General features: G+C 37.6%; 1 protein-coding gene across 2 annotated transcripts; it reads right to left on the reverse strand.

Moving 5' to 3' along the window:
- Positions 1-2812: 2812 nt before the first annotated feature.
- Positions 2813-23152, reverse strand: LOC103555784 (sulfotransferase 2A1). Of its 2 annotated transcripts, XM_070633098.1 has the most exons (8): positions 22987-23152; positions 22383-22453; positions 21582-21805; positions 20124-20332; positions 17843-17969; positions 10157-10251; positions 8555-8735; positions 2813-3240 (listed from the first exon to the last, which is right to left on the reverse strand). In XM_070633098.1, exons 3-8 carry the CDS (start codon positions 21718-21720, stop codon positions 3128-3130), a joined length of 864 nt encoding a protein of 287 aa, XP_070489199.1. In that variant the 5' UTR covers positions 21721-21805; positions 22383-22453; positions 22987-23152; the 3' UTR covers positions 2813-3127. The 2 variants fall into 2 exon arrangements, with proteins under 2 accessions (XP_070489199.1, XP_008525776.2); XM_008527554.2 differs by lacking the exons at positions 22383-22453; positions 22987-23152 and having other exon boundaries at positions 21582-21904.
- Positions 23153-25173: the final 2021 nt, after the last annotated feature.

Consider the following 25173-nt stretch of genomic DNA (forward strand, 5'->3'; position numbering starts at 1 on the left):
GTTCCATTGATCTATGTGTCTTTTTTTTTATGCCAGTACCATACTGTTGTGATTACTTTGGCTTTGTAATATAGTTTGAAATCACATAGTGTGATAACCTTAGCTTTGTTCTTCTTTCTCAAGATTGCTTTGGCTATTCAGGGTCTTTTGACATTCCATACCAATTTTAGAATTGTTTTTCCTATTTCTGTGAAAAATGCTGTTCAAATTTTGATAGGGATTGCATTGAATCTGTGGATGGCTTTGGTTAGTGTGGACATTTTAACAGTATTAATTCTTCCAATCCATGAGCATGGAATAACTTTCCATTTATTTCTGTCTTCTTCAAGTCCTTTCATCAAGGTTTTATAGCTTGCAGCGTACAGATCTTTCACCTTCTTTCTTCCTAGGTATTTACTCTTTTGTGCAAATGTAAATGGGATTGTTTTCTGAATTTCTCTGACAGTTCGTTGTTAGTGTATAGAAATGCCACTGATTTTGTATATTGATCTTGTATCCTGCAACTTTACTGAATTTGTTGATTTGTTCTAAAGTTTTTTGTGGACTCTTTAGGGTTTTCTACATATAATATCATGTCATCTGCTAATAGAGACAGTTTTACTTCTTCCTTTCCAGTTTGGATGCCTTTTATTTCTTTTTCTTGTGTGATTGCTGCCACTAGGACTTTTACTACGATGTTGAATAAAAGTGGTGAGAGTGGGAATCCTTGCCTTGTTCCTGATCTTAGAGGAAATGATTTCAGCTTTTCACTGTTGAATAATGTGATGTTGGCTGTGAGCTTGTCATATATGGCTTTTATGGTATTGAACTATGTTCAATCTATATCTAGTTTGCAGAGAATTTTTATCACGAATCAATGTTGAATTTTGTGAAATGCCTTCTCTGCATCTATTGACGATCATGTGATTTTTATCCTTCATTTTGTTAATGTGATGTATCACATTGATTAATTTGTGGATGTTGAACCATCCTTGTATTCCTGGAATAAGTCACACTTGATCATGGTGTATGATCTTTGTAATGCACTGTTGAACTTGGTTTGTTAATATTTTTTTGAGGATTTTTGCATCTATGTTCATCAGGGATATTGGCCTATCATTTTCTTTTCTTGAAGAGTCTTTGTCTGATTTTGGTATCAGCATAATGCTGGCTTCATCAAATGAGCTTGGGAGTGTTGGCTACTCTTCAATTTTTTTAGAAGGGTTTGGGTAGGATTCATATTATTTTTTGAAAGTTTGGTAGATCTTACCAGTGAAGCTGTCTGTTTCTGGACTTTTGTTTGTTGGGGGATTTTGATTACTGATTTAATATCCTTACTAGTAGTTAGTCTGTTCAAATTATCTATTTCTTCATCATTCATTCTTGGTTAGGTTCTATGTTTCTAGGAATTTCCCATTTCTTCTAGGTTGTCCTGGTGGTATTTCACGCTCATAGTAGTCTCTTTGATCCTTTGTGTTTCTTTGGTATCAGTTGTAATGTATCTTCTTTCATTTGTAATTTTATTGATTTGATTCCTCTGTTTTTTTTCTTGGTGAGTCTAACTAAAGTTTTGTCTATTGTGTTTATATTTCAAAAAACTAGCTTTAAGTTTCATTGATCTTTTGTATCGTCTTTTCAGTCTCTATTTCATTTATCCGCTCTGATCTTTGTTATTTCTTTCCTTCTATTAACTTCTGGCTCAGTTTGTTCTTCTCTTTCTAGTTCCTTGAGTTGTAGATCCAGGTTAGTTGAGATCTTTCCTGTATCCCCATGTGGGCATTTATAGCTATAAACTTCTTCTTAGAACTGCTTTTGCTTCATCCCTTTAAGTTTTGATATGTTGGATTTCCATTTTAACTTGTCTCTAGATATTATTTTATTTATCTTTCAATTTCTTCTTTGACCCACTGGTTGTTGAGTAGCATGTTGTTTAATCTCCACATGTTTGTAAATTTTCTAGTTTTCCTCACTTAATTGATTTCTAGTTTCATGTCACTGTGATTGGAAAAGATACTTGATGTGATTTAAATCTCCTTAAATTTATTAAGACCTGCTTCAAAATAAATGGAAATCAAAGCAGGAGGAGCTTTAATTATATCAAACGAAATAGACTTTAAGACACATTGTCGTGAGAGACAAAAGAAGGACATTATATAATGATTGAGTCAATCCAATATAACATTTGTAAATATTTATGCATCCAACATAGGATCACATAAATATATAAAGCAAATATTAACAGACGTGAAGGGAGAAATAGACAGCAATACAATAATAATAGGGGACCTCAATAGCCTACTTTCAATAACTGATTGATCAAACAGACAGAAAAATAACAAGCAAATGTTGACCTTACACTACATATTAGACCAGATGGACTTAACAGATATTTACAGAATATTCCATCCCCCTACAGAATATTCCATCCAAAAGCAGCAGAATACACATTTTTCTCAAGTGTGCATAGAAATTCTCCAGGAAAGATCGTATGTTGGGCCAACTCAGCGATTTAAATAGGGAAAAACTGGTCGGGAAGAAACTCACAATCACTCACAGGAGAACTGATAACTAAGTTATAACTCTCAATACTAAATACTGGACTAGCTATATAATCAAGATGGATGAAACCCAAATACAAAATGCTGAGTGGAAATGTAAGTCAATGAATGCATTATGCAGTGTGTCATTTATCTAAGTTTTAAATGCCTCCAAAAATACCATATATCATTTATAGTAAAACACCATATAGTAAGAGAAAAATATTATGTTGGGAATTATATACCTGAAGGTCAGAGTAATAATAAATTGTGAGATATAGACAACGGAAAGAAAATGAGGCTTAACTGCTTGTTAATTTTATTTCTCATTTTTATTAAAAAATTCTGACAATTTCGGGTAAAAATTATATTATTTCTGTATCATTATGTGTGAAACATTACAAACATTTTCAAAACGCTGCAGTGCACCAAAGTGAATTAGGGGTCCCATGGTAATTTTTCACAATCAAGTCCTCAAAGATACAAAGATTGGATAATTCGAGGCTCCTGGGTGAAATACAGGTTTTACACAATTACCTCCAGTCATGCACAGGTACAAGGACAGGAAAACAAATATCAAGATTCATATAAGATCCAGAAGGTTTTGAACATTATTCCCATGGGAACAGTTCTCGAGGAAGATCTGCCATCTTCTCCTGGAATATCTTATCAAAGGCTTCAGCCTGGGCCACTGTGAAGTGGTTTTTCCAGTCTCCAGTAATGCCTGACAAACATGAAATAGAGACTCAGATCAGATCTAGGGGTAGGACTCAAGACACCAACATATTTCCTCCTGGATCTATCCCTTCTGTCTACTTGACATGGAAATTGTAGCTAATAGAACAGAATGACCAATGGCTCATTGGTGGGCCTTTATATTGCCTGGAGATCATACCCATTTACACTTCCAACTGCTTGGAAACAATTTCCTATATTCTCCTCTCTCCCAACAGATTCTGTATACAATTCACCAGCAAAACTGTAGTCATATCCTCTGATACCTCCAGAATCTGGCCACTTCTCACCACCTCTATTTCTACCACCTTGGCCCAAGCCAACAGCATCTTTCACCTGGATTATTGTAGTAGACTTCTGACCAGTCTCTCTGTTTTTTATCCTTCTCCATTATAAGTTATTCTCAGTGTGGCAGCCAGCTTGACTCCTTGAGAAGTTAAGCCAGATCATGTCCCTTGTAGCTCAGATTCTCCAAGGACTTCTGGTTTTACTCAGTGAAAGGGCTTATGGCTTCAGGTGGTTTGGTCCCTGTCGTGTGACTCCACTCCTATGGCCATCCACTTGCTCGCTCTACCCCCTCACACCGAGTCTCCTTAGTCTGCCTCATACATTCCCCTCATCAGTCTATGTGCATTCCCTGCTCCTTCTTCCTGGAAGGCTGTCCTCTCAGATACATCCACGTTTTCCTGGTTTCCTTCTTTGACGTCTTAGCTCCACTGCATCTTCTCAGTGAGATTGTCTCCCACTACCCTGTTTAAAACTGTAAGTCTCACCCTTGCTGTATTTTACTTCATACACTTATCACATATGGTATGCTGTGTGTATTTCTTTTGTATGTGTGTATCATACGTATCTCCAATATATATAACTTCTACAAAGTCACATGCTTTTCTTTTTAAATAGCCAATGATTTAGTGTTTCAAAGAGTCATAGACACTACATACTCAAATATTTGTTGAAAGGATGACTAAAAGAATGAAGAATATACTATTATCATCTCCATTTTACAGATGAGAAAAAACAGGATTTGGAGAGGATAGATAGTCAGAAAGTGATGGATGTGGATTTTAAGCCAAAGATTTTATCACTAGAAGCCATACCCTTAATGATACAATTATATAATTATTTCTTTATCATATAAATTAATACTTATGTATTATATTAATATAACTAAATTAATGCATTAGTAAAATGAATATATAGCAGAATAATTATAATTTTATACACATTAATATATAGAAATATATATTATATAGAGAGAGTATATAGGAATTTATATATAAGAGGATATATAAATTATACTCTTAAATTACATGCATAGAAGTAATATAACAGGCTGTCTTACAAAATAACTGGTGCCCTAAAAACATCCACTCTTACTAGCATGCTCCTCATTTTCTTCATTATTAGAACAATTTTCCTCGTTGTTGATTTGATAGACTCCTGTAACACACATGATATTTGGGAAGCCAGAAAGAGCTGTTGAAGCATGAGAGTCTCTGTAAATTCAATATGGCGGCCTCCTATTAGACACCAGTCCACGTGAGAGAATCCAACGTTTCTATGCAGGGGCCTCAAGATCTAAATCCTACCCATTTTCAAAATACTACCAATCCTTCTGCTGTAATTTTCTATTTATGTCTCTGCCTAGTTTTTGTCGCTTAAAAGTCTCCCCAAAGTCTTGTGTGTTAGTTTTCTGGGGCTGCTGTAACCAGGTACCACACACTGGACAGCTTGACAACAGAAATGCATTTTGTCATGGTTCTGGAGGCCAAAAGTCACAGATCAAGGTGTTGACAGAGTTGCTTCCTTCTGAGGCTGCGAAGGAGAGAGCTGTTCCAGGCTTCCCTCCTTGGCTTATAAATGGGTGTCCTCCTATGTCCTCACATCATCTTTGCTCTGTACATGTCCAAATTTCCTCTTCCTTTAAGAACATCATTATTATTGGATTATGGCCCACTCTAATGACCTCATTTTAACCTAATTACCTCTGTAAAGACCCGTTCTCCAAATACAGCTACGTTCCAAGGTACTGGATATTAGGGCTTCAATATGTGGATTTTTATGGGCCCATACCATCTTGGTTATGAAGACACCTTTAAAACATTCTGTCAAGCACTAAATTCTGTCAATACTAATAATAATGGCTGAATGATGCAAAGTTTTAAATAAAGTTGATTAGAACTTCAGGTCATACTTAGATATTTACTGATATTTACTGATCTAGTGTTAACAGCTATACTACAACAATTTTGATAGTCTGGTGTGTAATATATTTAGATATAGCATAATCGGGTGGGCAAACACTTTGTTGATTTTTATACTTTATCAGCTTCATATGTAGTTTAAATAAAATATATTTGTATTATATTGTAATATAGTCATTTATAGTTTGTCATAAAAATTAAATGATCAAACAGCTTGTTGATTGTTATGGTTTAAACCAAATTTCTTTCTTCTTTTCTTTTTTGAGGAAGATTAGCCCTGAGCTAACATCTGCTGCCAATCCTCCTCTTTTCTGCTGAGGAAGACTGGCCCTGAGCTAACATCTGTGCCCATCTTCCTCTACTTTCTATGTGGGATGCCTGCCACAGCATGGCTTGCCAATCAGTGCCACGTCCCAACCCGGGATCTAAACTGGTGAACCCCGGGCCACCGAAGCAGAACGTGTGCACTTAACCGCTGTGCCACCGGGCTGGCCCCAAATTTCTTTAAAAAATTAATATATTATGTTTTTATTCATTCTTCCTTCTGTTTAATCAACAAAAGTTGCAGAGTGTCTACTCCACACCAGAAGCTATTTTCTGAAATAAAAATCATCAAGGACAATAACAACAACAATCAGTTAAAGAAAACTATTGCTTTGATCTGAAAATCAGATAGGTCATCAGTAATGGAGACTTCAACAGCCAAGGTTCTCCTAAATGCAGTCGGTATATGTAGACCCCGAGGGACAATCAAAAGTATTTTTCTTGTGTCCTGAGTGGAAAAGAGCCCCAATTATCCTGAAAGTAACTGAACAGAACAGTCCTTGACCTACATTTGATACAGCTTTTCAGTGAATCATGATCTATATAGCTATCTAATTGTAATTGATATAATTAATTTTAAAATTAATCTTGGACCTGTATGTGCCTCCCAGATGAAAGAAAGGACACAAGTCAGACCTGAGATAGAGACACAGGAGATTAATCCTTTTCATTATTCCTTTCTTTCTCTCTTGCTTTCTTTGTCACCCACCTATCTATTCTTAGTCTACTCTGTGCTAGAATAGTGAAGTTGTAAAGCATGGTGGTTGTAAGTTTAGTCTCTAGCATCAGAGATCCGGTTTTCAAAGGGACTTGTGTCTTACTGGCTGCATCAGTTATCACAATTTTCTGAGGAAAATAATACCCTATGGGATTATTGTGATGATTCAGTTACGAATTACATGTGTAGTCAGATCACCAGGTTAGCAATAATAATCACACGACGATTGTCAATTGTTATCATCCTTACTATATCTACCCTCAACCTCCCATGAAAAATTGGAAAAGGTTGAAATCCAATGTGGTTGCCTCCTGAAGGAGTCATCCTAGACAAGAAGAAACAGTGGGTGTATTCATTGAATTATGCACCAAATTCGATTGCATCCATTCTATTTTGTCCTTGCCAAAAATTCTGGGTCATTCACCTCCGTTGCCTTTCTCTTTTAAGCAATTATCCTTTGTCCTTTTAGCCGTTTCACACAAGCATTGTACATAAATATAACATTTTAAACCCTGCCAAACCCTGATGCATAAAATGAAATCTAAGAATGGACAATCTCTCTATGCTAGGTATTCCCTCTACTTCTGTTTTAGTAAAGTGTCAAAAGCTAGGATTGCTGGAGGTCATTTTTTTATAACAACAGAAATTTGCTTTCCCATGGTCTGTAGGCTTGAAGTCCAGGATCCAGGTGTCAGAGCAGCATTGGTTTCTTCTTGAGGTGTGTAGATAGCTGACTTCACATGATCTTCTCTTGATTTGTGCATATTTCTGTTTCCAAATTTCCTCTTCTTTTAAGTACACCCATCATATGGATTAGGATTCACCCTAATTTTGATTAATTAACTTTTTAAGACCTTATCTCCAAATACAGTTACATTCTGAGGTACTGGGGGTGAGGAATTCAACATATGAATTTTGGAGAGATGCAATTCAGCTTATACTCCTCCTTCTGGCCTCCCCACCCACAATTCATGTCCTTCTTGCATGCAAAATACGTTTGCCACATCCCAGCTGCCCAGATGTCTAAACCCCTTCCACCATCAACTCTGAGTCCAAAATTTCATTTAAATATCATGTAAATCACGCATAAATGAGCCTTGAGGTAGGATTAACCCTAAGGTGAGATTCCTCTCCAGCTGTGACCTGTGAAAACAAACAAGTTATCTGCTTCCAAAATACAATGGTAGGAAAGGTTTATGCCTTTCCCATTCCAAAAGGGAATGGCAACTTAGAAAGAAGAAAGAGATCCTGGGTCCCAAGCAAATCTAAAACCTAGCAGGACAACTTCAGTGAGATTTATAGGATCGGGAATGAGAATCTTGGTCTGATCCTCTGACCTCCTGGCCTACTGGGGTGGTGGCTCTCTCTTCCTCTGTCCTGGGAGGCAGCTGCCAATTGTTTGAGGTCTTTTCAACTATTTAATTTCTTCCTTTTATGGATCACCATCCTGAATATATTTGAACTATGGAACTGTGAGCAAATTAGCTGATCTTGAGCCCAAGGATATAGACATGATTAATTATTCATCATAGATTCATTACAATGTCTCATAGAAAGACAGGCTCTCAGCTAAGTGAAAAGTCTCTCCTCTCCTTTCCTCAGTTGAGTCAATTTTTATACATTTCTTTGTTCAGGGTAGTTCTCTTTGCGAAATCACCAGTGTGAGAGCACCAACATTACTATCCCCAGGCTTTCCTCATTTTCTGGATCAACCCCAGCTGGAAAGTTGATAGGAGTCGTGAACTAACCTGGCCAGTGTTTGTAGAATGGATATGCACCATGTCAAATTCTGAGGAGAGAGAACCTGAATGACCTCACATAAGTCAGATGACCACTGCAGACCTAATCAACTTCCTCCAAGCGCCTGCAGCCCACATCAGCACTATGAAAAGGGACTCCTTGATAAGGCCACCTGAGAAGTTCTCTGGGTGACGAGCAACTAGAGTTGAAAAATTCAAACACTCACTACTCCCAAGTGTTAGTGCCCTACTGTGAGCGCCAGAATTCCCTCCACATATTCTGATCTGTTTTGAAGACAGGGCATTTTCTTTTACCTTTTCTCATAAGTGATGCATTCTTCTCAACTAAAGAATAATCATGGAGGAGGGTAAAGTTAGACATCTTGTTTTCTTTCATGGCATGGAAGGAGCTATTCTTGAGGAGTGAGTTAAGTTCTTCGGGTTCTAATTTCTTGCCCAGGAATTGGCAGATTTTCTCTACAGTGTTTCTTGTGTCCTAGAAGAAGAAAAAATAAGAGAGAAAATATGAAACAGAAAGAAATAGAAAAGTAGGTGAGAAAGAAGAAACAACACTGTGAGGAGAAGAAGGAGAGGGAAGAGGAAGAGAGAACGATGTGAGAAGCTAGAAACAATTGGTTAGATGTGCCTAGGAGGAAGAAAAGGAAAAGGTAAAAAAGAAGGAGCACGCAGGATAGAAAGGCGCAGGATCCACATGGATTTCCCAGTATAGTTGAGTTCAGGACTCCCTAACACTAAATACAGGGCTGGGTTTTCTAAAGACACTTTTAGACAGGCTTCTAGACGGTTCTGATCAGGATTAAGCAAGGAGAGTTTCATGAATAACTTGACAAAGATTGAAGGGATTGATTTCAAATCCTGGATGTGCCCTCCATTAACACTCCTTTCCATAATTAGCATTTGAATAACACACAGTTTCATAATATCTTCTTATATATTGTCTCAATAACTAGTACTTGGCACAAAATTGATTTTATAATCAGAAAGACTGCTTTGAAACATACACCTTTCTCTTAGAGCTATAATGTTTTAAAATTTTTCTTTATCCCATGAGCCCTCATTATGGCTAGAAAACACTCAACTATAGAAATTACTACAATAAATGTTCATATTGCAGCTTGAAAGCATAATTACTAGAAGGTGTAGGAGCATGTACCTGAGGTAGGTACACTTGCTACAAAAGGCTTCTTGGTAAAAAAAAAAATGAAATTGACATGGAGGCCATAGAGAATTAGAGGAAGATGATGGGAAGTAATGCTTCTTAGAAGCAAAAGCTTGTGTTTGTGTTATTTGCTCTTTTCTCCAGGATACCACTAATAAGGAAAGTTCTTCTTCCAATGGTTTAATCACTCATACTGGTTTGAGCATCGTCTTACGGCTTTTCCTGCCCATCACTTTTCAGTCTGGTACTTGGCCTGTCAGAAAAACTACACAGACTGATTTCATGATTTTATCTTTCTTCTATCAGTCAATCTGGGATGTCAGGCAGTTGGACACATTTATGGAAGCAGACATGTTTCTACCCACTCCCATCTTCTTCCTCAGTCCCCTCTCCCCACTAGATTATCAGCAGTGTCATGTGTCCTACCCCTAGAAATTTTAGAACCATTGCGAGGGTGAGCATAAGTCATTCTACTGTGTCTCACTTCACGAAAAACGACCTTTACATGTTGTAGGATGAAACAAAGAAGAGAACATGAAGAAAGAGAGCATGGAGCTTGGGCAGTGTCAACCAGAAGTAGGGAAATGAAGACAGGGAGCTTTTCTCACTCCTAATGACCCTTCACAAGGCTCAACTTTGACTGAGAAGGTGGAATAGAGACACAGAGGAAGGGAGGGAAGTTAGAGGAGTGGAGATGGTGGTGAGAGGTGTGTGCTAACCATAAGGACCACAGTTACCCGTTTCAGCTCTTCATAACTCAGTATCAGGAAGTTCTCCTTCCCTCTCATGGACATCCAGCCACGAGTGTGGTCAAACCAGGATCCATATGGCACTGCATATTGGGGAGGCAGAAAGAGGGGGTATTTACAAACTTGATGAAAGCAAGGGTACATCTATTATGTTCACTCTTTTGGGCACAGTTAACAGCACAATATCTGGCACATTTAGGTCCATCCTACCTATTTGCTGAATGAATGAGAGTAAAGATGGAAAACTATTATCCAACATTATGCATTTACCCTGTAAGGAGCCTTGTTCATTTGGAGCAGGCTCTGTGCCAGTTTTCAAGGGTCTCTAAGGTGATCGTGTCCAGAGAGCCAGGTGGCTTGAAGAATAGTATTCTTGCTGCCAAAAATCAGTTGAGTGTTTAGGATTTTTAGTTGGTAGGTCTTTCCCATGGACCTTGAAGATATTTTTCCTTCTTCTTCCCTTCCTTGTTGCTATTGTAATTATTGTTCCTTTGGAAATTATCTGTCTTTGCTCTGGTTTAAGGTTTTCTTTCCTTCTTTCTACCACAGCTTTCCTAGAGACTAGGTGAAGATTTATTTGTAATAATTCTTTGTGAGGCTAGGGGTGGTTCTTCAAATTGAGATTTCATCAATGCAGGAAATTCTCAGGTATGTTTCCTTGAAAACCGCCTTTCTCTATATTTAATGTTACCTCCTAGGAAGGTAAGTCTTCTCACTCCATCCTCCATATCTTAACTATATTATACTTTTGAATGGCTGTCTACTATACCCAAGTCTTTCTTAACTCCAAATATAGTGGAAAATTAGTTATCAACTAAGAATTCTACTTAAACTATCATTGAAACGTGAGCACAAAATAAAGACAATTTCAGGTCAAACAATGAGAGAACTTACCACTTTTGTTACGACAGAGCTAATCTAAGTCATTCTTTATGAATATCTAAAGTGAATCCAGGAGAAAGGAAAAACCAATGCGTCAAAGAAGGATTCCAAAGAGAAACACAAAAATATCATGAAACAAACAAAAATAGTATCACAACATATCAAAACTTATGGGGTGCAGTAAAAGCAGTTTTATTAGGTATGTTCATAGCTATAAATGACTACATTTTGAAAAAGAAGGATCTCAAATAAACAAGCAAACTTTACATCTAAGGAACTAGAAAGAGAAGAAGAAATTAAGCCCAAAGTTAGCAGAAGGAAGGAAATAACAAAGATCAGAGCAGGGAAGAGAATGAAACAGAGACCAGAAAACAATAGAATAGATTGACAAAAATAAGAGCTTCCTTTTAAAAAGATAAATAAAATTGACACATCTTTAGCTAGAGTAAGAAAATAACAGAGCAGACTGAAATAAATAAAAGATGAAAGAGGAGAGATTATAACTTATGCCACAGAAATACAAAGGATCATAAGAAACTACTATTAACAGTTATATGCTAACAAATTGGATAACCTAGAAGAAATGGGTAAATTCCTAGAAACATGCAACCTACAAGATTAAATTATGAAGAAATAGAAAGCGAATAGTCTAATAACAAGTAATGAGATAGAATGAATGGTCCAAAATCTCCAAACCAAGAAAAGCCCAGGGCCAGATGGTTTCCTGGTAAATTCTAGCAAGTATTTAAGGAAGAATTAATACCAATTCCCTCAAACTTCAAAAAAATTGAAGAGGAGGGAATACTCCCAAACTCATTTTATGAGGCCAGCATTACTCTGATACCAAAGCCAGATAAGGACACTACAAGAAAAGTACAGACCAATATTTCTGATGAATATAGATGCAACAATCCTCAACAAAATATTAGTAATCTGAATTCAAGAGCACACTAAAATGATCACACACCATGGCATGCAAGGATGGTTCAACATATGCAAATCATTAATGTGATACACCACACTGCAGAATGAAGGATAAAAATCATATGATCATTTCAGAAGATGCAGAAAAAGCATTTGACAAAATTCATAAAAACACAACAAATTATGTATATAGGGAATGTTTTTCATCATAATAAAAGTCATACATGACAAGCCCACAGTTAACCCTGTACTCAATGGTGAAAAGGTAAAAGCCTTTCCTCTAAGATAAGGAAAAAGACAGGGATGACCACTCTTACTATTTCTATTCGACATAGTCCTAGAAGTCTAGCCACAGCAATTAGGCAAGAAAAATATATAAATCAGAAAGAAAGAAGTAAAATTATCTTCATTTTCAGATGACATGATCTTATATGTAAAAAAACCCCTAAAAACTATATCAAAAACCTGGTAGAACTAACAAGTGAATTTAATGAAGTCCCAGGATAGAAAATCAACATGCAAAAAACAGTTATATTTCTATACACTAACAATGAACTATTTAAAAGAGAAATTAAGAAAGCAATCTCATCTAAAAGATCATCAAAAACCATAAAATACTTAGGAATAAATTTAAACAAGGAGGAGAAAGACCTGCATACTGAAAACTAGAAGTCATTGATGAAAGAGATTGAGAAGACACAAATAAAAGGGAAGATATTATGTGTTCTTAGGTTGGAAGTATTAATATTGTAAAAATGTCCATACTATCCAAAGAAATCTACAGATTCAATGTAATCCTTATCAAAATTCCAATGGCATCCTTCACAGAAGTAGGAAAAAAATCCTAAAATTTGTACGAAACTGCAAAAGACCCAGAATAGACAAAGCAATCTTGAGAAAGAACAAAGCTGAGGCTTCACATTCCCTGATTTCAAGCTTTATTACAGAGCTACAGTAATCAAAACAGTATGGTACTGGCATAAAAAGAGCAGGCACATAGACCAGTGGAAGACAATAGAGAGTCCAGATATAAATCCACACATATGCAGTCAACTAATTTTTGATGAGGGCACTGAGAACACACAATGGGGAAAGAATAGCCTCTTCAATAAATGGTGTTGGGAAAACTGGACATCCAGATGGAGAAGAGTTAAACTGGACCCGTATCTTACATCACCCATCAAAATCAACTTGAAATGGACCAGAGTCTTAAATGCAAGTCCTGAAACCATAAATATCCTAGAAGCAAACATAGGCAAAATTTCCTTGATTTGATTGGAAATGATCTCTTGGATAAGACACCAAAAACACAGGCAACAACAGCTAAAATAAATATGTGGGACTGGATAAAATTAAAAAGCTTCTGCACAGCAATGGAAACAATCAATAATTCTAAAAAGCTACCTACAAAATGGGAAAATATATTTGCCAACTCTATATATGATAAGGGGTTAATATCCCAAATATAAAGAACTCATACAAATCAATAGCAAAAAAAGCAAATAATCCAATTAAAAAATGGGCAAAGGACCTGAATAGATATTTTTCCAAAGAAAGGCACACAAATGGCCAGGAGGTATATGAAGAGGTGCTCAACAGGGCTAATCATCAAGGAAACACAAATCAAAGTCACGATGAGATATCACATCACACATGTTAGGATGGCTATTATAAAAAAGACGAGAGTTAACAAACGTTGGTGAGGATGTGGAGAGAAGGAAAACCTTTATACAGTGGTGGCGGCAACGTAATCTGACACAGCCACTATGGAAAACAGAATGGTGGTTCCTGAAAAATTTAAAAATAGAACTACCATATAATCCAGCAATCCTTATCCTGGATGTATATCTTAAGGAATCACAGTCAGAATGTTGACGAGATCTCTGCACACTCATGTTCCCTGAAGGATTATTTCAGCATTTTTTACAATAGCTAACACATAGAAACTACCTAAATATCCTTCGATGGATGAATGGATGACGAAAATGTGATGTGTATATATCTATATCTATATATAGATATATATATGTTTTTAATATTTTATGTTTTATTTTACATTTTATATTTACATTTTGTATTTATATGTATCATATGTAATGGAATATTATTTTCTATGTATTTATATTTTATATTTATATATATATTCCATATATATTATTCAGCTATAAAAAAGAAAGGATTCTTGCTATTTGCAACAACATGGATGAACCTGGTGGGCATTATGCTAAGTAAGCAAAGACAAATACTGTATGGCATCACTTAAAGAGGAATACAAAAAAAATTAAGATTTCATAGAAACAGAAAATAGAATGGTGGTTGCCCGGGGATGTGCAGAGAAACAGTGGGGAGATATAAGTTCAAGGGCACAAATTTTTCAGTTACAAGAAGAAGTTTTGAGGATCCCACATACAGCATGGTAACTGTGGTTAATAATTTGGTATTATGTACTTGAAAATTGCTGAGAGTAGATCTTGAGAAGTCTCACCACACACACACAACACACACAAAGACCTAACTATGCGAGGCAGAGGATGTGTTAATTATCTTGCTATTGGTAACCATTATACAATGTATAGGTATGTCAAATAACCAAGTTTAAATATATACAATTAATTTGTCGATTATTTCTCAATAAGGTTAAAACATAACATTTTTGAATAATTACCTTTAAAATTAAGAACAAGCAAGTATTGCCACTATCATCTCTTCTATTCAACATCGTCCCAGAGCCCTGGCCAATGAGATAAGAGAAGAAAAAATAAAGACAACATGCGTGTATTAGAAATGAAGATAATATCATTATTTAAAGGTTATATTTATACTTCATTGAAAATCAAAGAGAACCTACAGGGAAACAATGAGAATTAAGAGGAGAGTTCATTCAGATTGGTGAATATTCAATCAATATTCAAAATCAGTTACATCCCCAAATCAGGCACAAACTACTGGAAAATGTAATTTTAGGATGTTACTCTAGAAGGAATGACATACATCTGAAAAAGAGTTGCAAGCCTTTCATAGAAAAAGTCATAAAATATCATGTAAGACATTAAAAATGCTTTAGATAAAAGGAGGGATAAACAAGGTCTATAAAAGAGGAGATAAACTAAGAAAAATATGTCAACTCTCCACTATTCTGCAAAATTACTCTAAAGACAATCATAAAAATACTGACAGTAACGAGTGTTACTGAGGAAATGGAGTATCATGAACTCTCATATGCTATTTGTGGGAATATAAATTGATGCAACCACCCTGGAAAATAGTTCGGTATTAACTTTTAAAGTTTAAGGTTCATATTTTCTATGCCTTAGAAGTTCTACTCTCAGGTGTATAAACCAGAAAGAAGGTCACACACATGTGCACCAGAGAGCCGTTATATTGAATAGCCTAAAACTTGAAACACCTCATTTAATTTGTAACTTTGGATATACACAGTTTTGAGAGAAGCATTTGACCAAAACCCTAATGGCTTCAGTGATGCTTACAAACAACAATTATTGCTGATTCATTTTGATTCTCCTCTTGGCTACACCTAACCCAGCATTGCTCATGGTGCAGATATGGTCTGCCTTGGGAGGTGGGACCCAGAGTAGATGACTACACAGGCCATGAAAACATGTGTGGGTCTTTTGCATAAGAAATTCTAGGGTTCAAGGTTCCCAGAGGATGGGTGATGAAAGGGTTGCAAGCTCCAGGAATCCTACAGATTCTACCTCGCTGGGAAGGAAATGTGTCCAGAGCAGGGGACCCCCCAAGGCTTTGTTATCATGTATGATCCAGAGCTCTGCTCTAAGACCCAGGGTCCAGAGCAGGGGTCTCCTGTTGCCTGTAACTGAAGACAATATTCCCTAGGACTTAAATTCCCAGGGTTTCTTCATTGGTATGGGGGAAAGAGTTTGGATTGACCTTCTACAGGGCTGCGGACAACTCAGGATTTTGATATTAGTTGATAACAATAAAGATTTTGGTGTTGGTGGTCTTTAACTAGATAAGAAAGAGGCCTGTGTGTGAGTTTTGAGGGACAGATAAGCAAGATATTGGGACAGTGGTGAGGTTTACAGGATACGTCTTCATCACCCACCACTATTGATTGCACTTTCCTGGATTCCTAGTGACAAGTGAAGTACAATGCACAGTATTTTGTGCACCAGTTGGCAAGATCTAATAAAGCATTGATGAGGGGGTGTGTTCTTCATGTCTGGGCTTCCACAATAGGCTTTCACTGTTGCCTTTTCTTTCTGAAAGAGTAAACTGAAGGAAAGCAGGACAGAGGACTGAAGAGTTCAGCCAGAATCAGCTCAGTAAGAAACGTGACTGCCGCGCTTTGTAGATTGAACTTTATGGTGAGGGCAAACAATTCAGGCAACCCTTTAATATGTAACAGACTACTGCAACATAGCCTAGAAGGGACAGAGAGCATGAGGTGAAGACATCAGTAATGAGTCTGTTGTGTGAATCTAGATGAGAACTAACACTGTCTTTGGGAAATAAAGCACCAATGGAAGGAGTGACGAACAAATATTCATTATTTAACAAAGGTGTATTAGTGGCTACTATGTGGTAAGCACCACTCTGGGACCTGGGTCAAGAATGAACCACTCAAAGAGCTCACATTTTAGTTGGGAGACACATGCAATAAAAAAGATAAATAGAATACATACTCATTGATGATGAGTAGTAGGGTTAAAAAAAGATAAGACTATAAAGATGCAGAAGGATAGTATTCTATATGGTACAGAAAAAGAAGACTTCCCTAAGTACAGAGACATTTTAGCTGTGAGCAGAGTGAAGATATTAATCTAGGTCATGGGAATTGAATGATAAATAGATAAAGAGAAGGGCTGAGGGGCATGGGAGTGGGATGGGAAACAGATGACACTTGTCAGAATCATGCTAACCCTGGGTGAGGGGTGGTCCTATTTATTGAATAAGATCAACCCGCAGTGGGAACAGTTTGGGATATGCGGGAAATGTGTTCAACCTTAAACATATTGAAGTAGAGGTGTCTATGACTCTTTCCAGTGTAGACGTCCACGGGCTGTTAGAGAATCCGATCTGAAGCTAGGGAGACAAATCATAGCTGAGATATGGGACTGATCACAAAGTTTTGAGAAAAATTGCAAAATTTCAATATCTGAGAAAGCCTGGAAATTCTGTGTAATTAAAAGTATGGTGATCTGAGCCAGCCCTGATGGCTTGGTGGTTGAACTTTGGCGCACCCTGCTTTGGGGTCCCGGGTTCAGATCCCAGGTGTGGAACCATACTGCTTATCTGTCAGTAGCCATGTTGTGGTGTTAGCTGACAAAGAAGAACCAGAAGAACTTAAAAGTGTACGCAACTATGTACTGGCACCTTGGGAGGAGGGAAAGAAGGAAGATTGGCAATAGATGTTAGCTTAGGGCGAATCTTCCCCTACAAAAAAAAAAAAAAAGTATAGAGATCCTAAGGTAACGCATGCATTTCTGAGACAGATAGCACATGAGGATTAAGGGAGTTTCATAAGGATACATCTAAAAAGGAGTGGAAAGTCAGGGTCGTGTTGTCCTGGAAGCCAAGGAAAAGCTGACTTTCAGAAAGCCACAAATTAGAAGAGAAGAGAAGAACGCCAGTGCTCTGTGTTAGTTTAGACTGGCACTGGAGACTCAGAACGTAGCTAGGATGCTTTACAATGCAGGAAGCTGAAAGGCTGGCTGTGGTTCCACTGCTCTGCGGGAGAGAAGGTAGATTTGAAAATTTGTGTTTCCATAGTGATGAAGCCTTATACCCCTGGGATGGTGAGATGTAGAGATCTCAGGTTGGGTGTAAGATGAGGTCTGATAAAGGCCTCTGACAATCCTCCCACTTCCGTATTCTACATTCACTCACCATTTCCTTGGGTGAACCATTCAAAATATTGTTCCAGTGATTCCGGTTTTTTAGTAAAATTTGAATTACTATAGAAAAAGTAACCAGACACAAGACTATCTCTGGGATTTCTGATGAGATAGAGCACCTTAAAGAGAAAAATTTGATAACAAAACTCAATCAGTCATTTCTCATCCTTCTTGATCATATAAACATAGAAAAAGCCAATTCCTAGAAAATGCCAATAAATATCAATGGATTCTTTTAATATATTAGTTATCGCATTCATTAACCTAATATATATATATATATTTTTAAAGATTTTATTTTTTCCTTTTTCTCCCCAAAGCCCCCCAGTACATAGTTGTATATTCTTCGTTGTGGGTCCTTCTAGTTGTAGCATGTGGGACGCTGCCTCAGCGTGGTTTGATGAGCAGTGCCATGTCCGTGCCCAGGATTCGAACCAACGAAACACTGGGCCGCCTGCAGCGGAGCGCACAGACTTAACCACTCGGCCACGGGGCCAGCCCCAAACCTAATATATATTTTTAAGTTCCTATGAACCAGTCACTGGGGTAATGCTAAGGATATAACAATGGAAGAGCAAAGAATTGTCCCTTCTCTCTGGGATATCATAGTCCACTCACAATGGGAAGCAACTGAAGGTTTTAAAAGGTGAGTGGTATTATATTTGTGTAGTAAAGTATAAAGATTACTACCAGGAGAATGGATTAATAAACAGAGCTATATTCATAGATACACAGCAGACAATCATATGGTATAGGTCTATTTATATGAAGTTCAAGAACTAACTAAACTAATCTATACAGTGAGAATCCAGAGAAATGATCACCTGCATGAGTGGGTGTTGACTGGGGAGGCACATGAAGGAATTTTCTAGAGAAGTGGAAATGTTCTAAATCTGGAAGGTAGTTATCCAATTAGCAGACATTTGGTCCTGTGCAAAGCGTCCATAAAGACATTTGGTCCATAAGACATGAATTCATGCCAAAAGGTCCTTGATATTTGGTCATATTTGATCTTGTCCAAAATGTCGATAGAGACATTGGGTTCACACATCAAAAAGTCCTTGATATGTGGTCCTGTCCAAAAGCATTTGGCATAGAATATGCTCACGGATGTTTTGGAGGGGACAAAATGTCAAGGACCTTTGAGCATGGGCCAAATACCTTATGGACCAAATGTCCCTTGGATGTTTTGAAGAGGACCAGATATCAATAACCCTTCGTTGTGGACCAGACGTTTGTGCACATTTTGCACAGGACCAAATGTCCTGCAAGGAGTCAACCCAGCTGTCTACACATGTAATGATTCAACAAGCTGATACTAAAGATAAGTGCACACATAAAGACACGTACACGCAAGAACGCTTGGCATTTGAACATCTGATTTATGGTCTTTATTCTGCACCAACTTTCTTTGTGACATTATTCTAGGCCCCGACTCTCTCTAGGCCTCAGGTTCCCTATGCAGGCATTTAACAAACACCAATAAGACACATGGAATGAGTTTATTATAAATAAACCTGGGAGGTGATGGGTTAAAGAAAAACAAAACTTAACTGTGTTGCAGCCCATTGTGAAATTTCCAAGAGAGGAGAATATTATTCTAAGGTTCACCATCCAGCTGAAGTATAAAACATTTTTTAAACATCACAAACCAAAAAGTACCTTCCAGCAAAGCATGTTTCTAAAAACACTCTGAGATATGGTAAATCCTGTGTATCCTTGTCCCTCCTGGGGATGATCTGTCAACCCCATGAGAGATTCCTGCGGCTGCTGAGCTCAATAGACAGTTATATATAGGAAGACATAGTGGTTAGAAAAACCAGCCACGACGCCAGAGCAATCTCCCTGGATTTAGGCGTTGATTTATGAATGGGCTGCTTCCCACATGGGCAACTCTAAATCTGGTGCTTCTACCTAGCATCTGGAGGCATTCACTTAATTAAGATTGGCTGATTATTTTTTAGAGCAACAGACAGAATTTATCTAGTATATAACACAGTTATAAATTCTGACTGGGTTTAAAACATTGTTCTCTAAGGTTCTGGTGTTATCGTTTCACTTTGCCTCTGGTTTACACCTGCGTGGTGTAAGCTGTAGAGGGATCTACACCCTCGTACTCAAGTATGGACACTGTCATCACCAAATGCAGAATCTGAGGCCCATCCTAGACCTACTGGATGAGGCTGCATGTCAACCAGATCTCCAGGGGATTCCCAGGCACATTAGACTTTGGAAAGAGTTCATCAAACTTATCTTGACCATTGAGCACTGACCTTGGCCTTGGAATTGAAGAGAGACTTGGGGATGAGCTGGATGGGGAGGTGGGAGGTGATGAGGCGGGGGCCTTCCTTATCCTTTAGTGAATTATACCCATGCTCAGCTTCTACCCAGGGTGAGCGGTCCCAAATGGGCACAGATTGGATCCACTTGGGATCCCCCTTGGAGTAAATCAGGCAGACAATTTCAATCAACCAGTTTGTTCCTGAATAAAGAAAGAAAATTACGGTCACTCATTTTAACACGACTTTTTTAAAAAAAAAATGTGATGAAACATGCATAGCATAAATATACCATCTTAAGCATTTTCAAGTGCACAGTTCAGCAGTGTTAAGTGTATTCGCATTGTTGTACAACCATCTTGCAGACTAATAGTCTGTACCCCTTAAACAACAACTCTCATTTTCCCCTCCCTCCCATACCTGACAACCCTGGGCAACCACCATTCTACTTCCTGTTTTAATGAGTTTGATTACTCTGGGTACCTCATCTAAGGGGAATCAGGCCATATTTGTCCTTTTGTGACTGACTTATTTAGCTCAGCACAGTGTCCTCACAGTTCACCCACAGTGTGTTGTGTGTTAGAACTTCACTCCTTTTTAAGGCTGAATAATACTCCATTATGTGTATGTACTACATTTTGTCTATTCTATCATCTGTCAATGGGCATTTGGGTTGCTTCCACCCTTCGGCTATTTGTTTAAATCCTTTTAACATGTTCCCACCGCCCTTGGCTTTCTCCCACCTTGCCACTTCCCATGTCTTCAGACTCAGTCCTTGCCCAATTTGCAGTCCCTCCAGGCCCCTCCCCTAATAGAAATATGATCCACATCCTTTCAGTCCCTTGAATTTTCTCTTTTCCAATTCCTGACCGTTGTCCATGCTGAGACTTTTACCTGAAAATATCCCTCTTCAGTAAATCGTTTCACATTCATTTTTTCATCTCAATTAGATACTATTTCTTCTACTTTACTTTTTGGGCTGTGGCAGTTGTGTTTATTCATCCCTCCCTAGTTTAACTGAGGTATAACAGACAAAGAAAAATTGTATCAATTTAAGGTGTACGATGCAATGAAGTGATATATGTATACACTGTGAAATGATGACCATTATCAAGCTGATTAACATATCCCTAATTTCACATAATTAACTTTTTTTCTATTTCTTCTATAAAGACCTCACTGGCCATCCTCCTCCACGCCTCCATACAAACATCTGACTCTGCCTAAGGATTTATCCCCGTAGGTTCTCCATATTAACTCAGATTACACCCTCTGGACACTCATCTTACTGTGCAACTGCCTAAGGCCTTTTCTCTGAGTATAACTGGTATCACAGCTCTATTCCCGCACAGCACTACGCATTGTCTGGCATATAGAAAACACTCCATTCGTTTACAGAGTAACTGAGGACATGGCCACAGCCAGTCTCAGCATCTGATCCAGCTTCCTTACCTGATTTTGGGAAAGTCAGTATTAAGACATCTTCATCCTTAAACACAAAACTGTCCCGCGCTTCGCTCATGAGTTCAGGTTTGTAACCCACGGTAGGGAAAGGTATCCCTTCGAACCACACAAACCTGTCTGACATCATGATGAGCTCTCTGTTCCTGGTGTTAGAGTTTCCGCTGTAGCCACTGCTGGAGGTTGTGGCAGCCGCTGGGAGACCAGCTATAATACTAAAGATAAAACAATTATTAATCTATCTTGGTTCATTGAGGAGTTTGCCTTCTGATAAAGACAAGTGGATCTTGATAGAGGGTTCCAAGGTTGATGATATTGGGCAACCGTGAATCATTCAGAGAACATTTTGGGATCATCTGAGTTGAACTCATGAGAGGGAATCAGGAATTCAATAACAAGCCCAAGGATGTGGAAATGTGGGCAAATTTTAAAAATTATTTTTAATCAGCTTTATTTTTGGACAGTTTTAGATATACAAAAATTGTGAAGATTGTGTAGAGAGTTCCCAGAGCCCATTCTTTCTTCACATTTCCTTAGTTTTTCCCTAACATCCTTTCTCTGTTCTGGGATCCCATCCAGGACACCACATCACGTTGAGTTGTCATGTCTCCTTAGGGTCCTCTTGGCTGTGACATTTTCTCAGACTTTCTTTGTTTTTGATGATCGTGACAGTTTTGAGGGGCACCGGTCAGGTGTTTTGGAGAAGTCGCTCTATTGGGGTTTGCCACTTGTTTTTCTCATGGTTAGACAGAGCTTATGGTTTTGGGGTGGGAGATCATGGAGGTAACATACCATTCTCATCACACGTTTCGAGAGTACTTCCTATCCACTTGACTATCATTGTTGATGTTGATCTTGATCACCTGGATGAGGTAACATTTGTCAGGTCTCTCTGCTGTTAACTTACTCTCCCCCCTTTCTATGTGGAACATATCTAAAACATGAACTTTAGGCCTGAAAGCGTTCATGAGCACACATTGTATAAAATCCAGTTGAGGGATATTCTACAAAATAATTGGCTGGTACTATTCAAATTGTCAAATTGTCATGGAAACAAAGAAAACTGAGGCTATGTTCCAGGTTGAAGGAACGTGTGAACTAAATCTCAGAGTGGATCCTTGACCACAAAAAATGCTGTCATTGTTGGGACAATTGGCTACATTTAATTTGTAATGTGGATTAGATAATAATATTGCATCAATGCTAAATTCCCTGATTTCTATAATTTTACTGCGTTTATACAGTAAATGTCCTTGTTATTAGAAAATATACATAGAATTTTTGAGGGATGAAGGGGAATGATATTTGCAACTTACTCTCAAACGATTGAGAAAGTTAATATTATATACGAGAGAGAAGGAAAGAAAATGATCTAGTAAATGTTACAAAATTTTACCTTTGGTGAATCTGTGTCGATTGCATATAAGAATTCTTTGTGCACTTTTGCCAGATTTCTCTGTTTGATGATAATTCAAAATAAATGTAAAACTAAATAAATAGATACAGTGATAGTAATAAGCTGATAGGAAATTGAGAAACCAGGAACTGCTATCTCTCTTTTTGAGCCAAAGGTCAAGAACTTGCTTTAGACTCACAGACACGTGGGGCTGAATTTATATTAAATTATAACTAGACTACAGGATCCATTTCTCAGTTGCCATTTAATCATTAACATACCGAGAATTTATTAAATGCTCAGGTTTCAGGGACTGGGCTAAGAGAATTCGCATATCCACCACACGGAAGATGCAGAACAGCAATTGTTATTTCATTGGCCCCGCCCTTCTATTTCCCAGTGAAGGACCCTAAGGCCACAGCTTCACGTGTTCATGCAACAAGCAAAAGGGAGAGTGCCCACAAAATGTATGGAATATCGACTCTACGAGAACTTAAAGAGACATCTAGTTTTCTGCCATTTCCCATGGGCATCATAAGCTAAAATTAAGACCATCTAATGAATGATATAAAACCCAAATTTGAGGGCAACAAAGTTTAAATGAGAATATTTGATAATCAAGAGAAGAATCATCATCTCTTTCCTATTCATTCTTGGGCTGGATCAATAGATTGAATTGAGCACTTGTGTGTCAAATAATGTGCTGATAACCCACAGTTTTAAATCTGACTCAGTTGTTGACCTTCTTGTGCTTTTGAGGGAGAAAGACAAGAAACCAGACCGTGTTTAACAATGCGATAAGTGCTATGAAGATGAAAAGAGAAGGGACCTATGAAAATACGTGGGAGGGGCACCCCACTAAAGTTTAGGGGGCAGGTGAACTTATGAAAGGAGGTGATATTTAACCTGTTATCTCAAAATTCAGTAGAACTTAACCAGGCAAAGAGATGGAAGTGGATATGTGTTTTAGCAGAGAGAATAAAGATCAAATAGTTACATATTTTACCAAGTAGTTACTTATTTCATTATTTTTTTTCATTTTTTCTAATTTCATTCCTGTATTCCTGCCAAATACCTGTAGATACTGATAGTAATCATAATGATACTGTGAAAGGCCAATAATTATTGAGAGCTAGCACATGTCAATAATATTCTGATCACTTTACACATTCATAAGTCATACTTTAATCAAACTTTAATCATAAAACTGATTATATGAAGAAGTTACAAATTATTCTCCTACTCCACACTCCATGGAACACTAAGAAATTGGTTAAAATTGTTAACTTTATTGGAATGATACAGCTATTAAGTGGTTGGGTAAGACATCCAGCCCCTTAGACTCCAGACTCTACGTTATGAACTGGACTACAGTTATTCCCAGGTCACACCTGAGTTTACACTCTGTCCTGTACTATGGTTATCACTGGGTGACATCCAAAGATGTGGAGATCTGTGATTTATTGATAAGGAATTCAAAATAGCTGCTTTAAGGAAACTCAGTGAACTACAAGAAAACAGAAAGAAAATTCAACAAAATCAGGAAAAACAATGCATGAACAAAATGAGAAGTTTAACAAAGATAGAAATCATAAAAAAGAACCAAACAGAAATCCTACAGCTGAAGAATACAGTGACTGAAATGAAAAAATTCAATAGAGAATATCAATATCATAATGGATCCAGCAGAAGAAACAATCCATGAGTTAGAAGACAGGAACTTTGAAATTAACCAGTAAGAGGCGGAAAAAAGCAAAAAGAATGAAAAGGAGTAAAGAAAGCCTACAGGATCTATCAGTCATCACAAAAATAAACAATCTACACATTATTGGAGTCCCAGAAGGAGAAAAGAGAGAGAAGGGGGCAGAAAACTTATTTAAGGAAATAATGGCTGAGAACTTCCCAAATCTGGGAGAGATTTGAATACGTAAGTTCATGAGGCTCATAGGCCCCCCAAAATCCCAACTTAAAGAGATCGTTTCCAAGACACGTTATGATAAAACTATCAAAAATCACAAAGAGAGAATCTTAAAAGCAGCAAGAGAAGAGAAGCTGGTAAGTTACAAGGGAACCCCAGTGAGGCTACCAGTGGATTTCTCAGCAGAAACGTTACAGTCCAAGAGAGAAGGGTTTGATCTATTCAAAGTGCAGAAAGAAAAAAACTGCCCACCGAAAATACTCTATCCT

The sequence above is a fragment of the Equus przewalskii genome, chromosome 9 (genome assembly GCF_037783145.1).
Source record: "Equus przewalskii isolate Varuska chromosome 9, EquPr2, whole genome shotgun sequence".
NCBI lineage: Eukaryota > Metazoa > Chordata > Mammalia > Perissodactyla > Equidae > Equus > Equus przewalskii.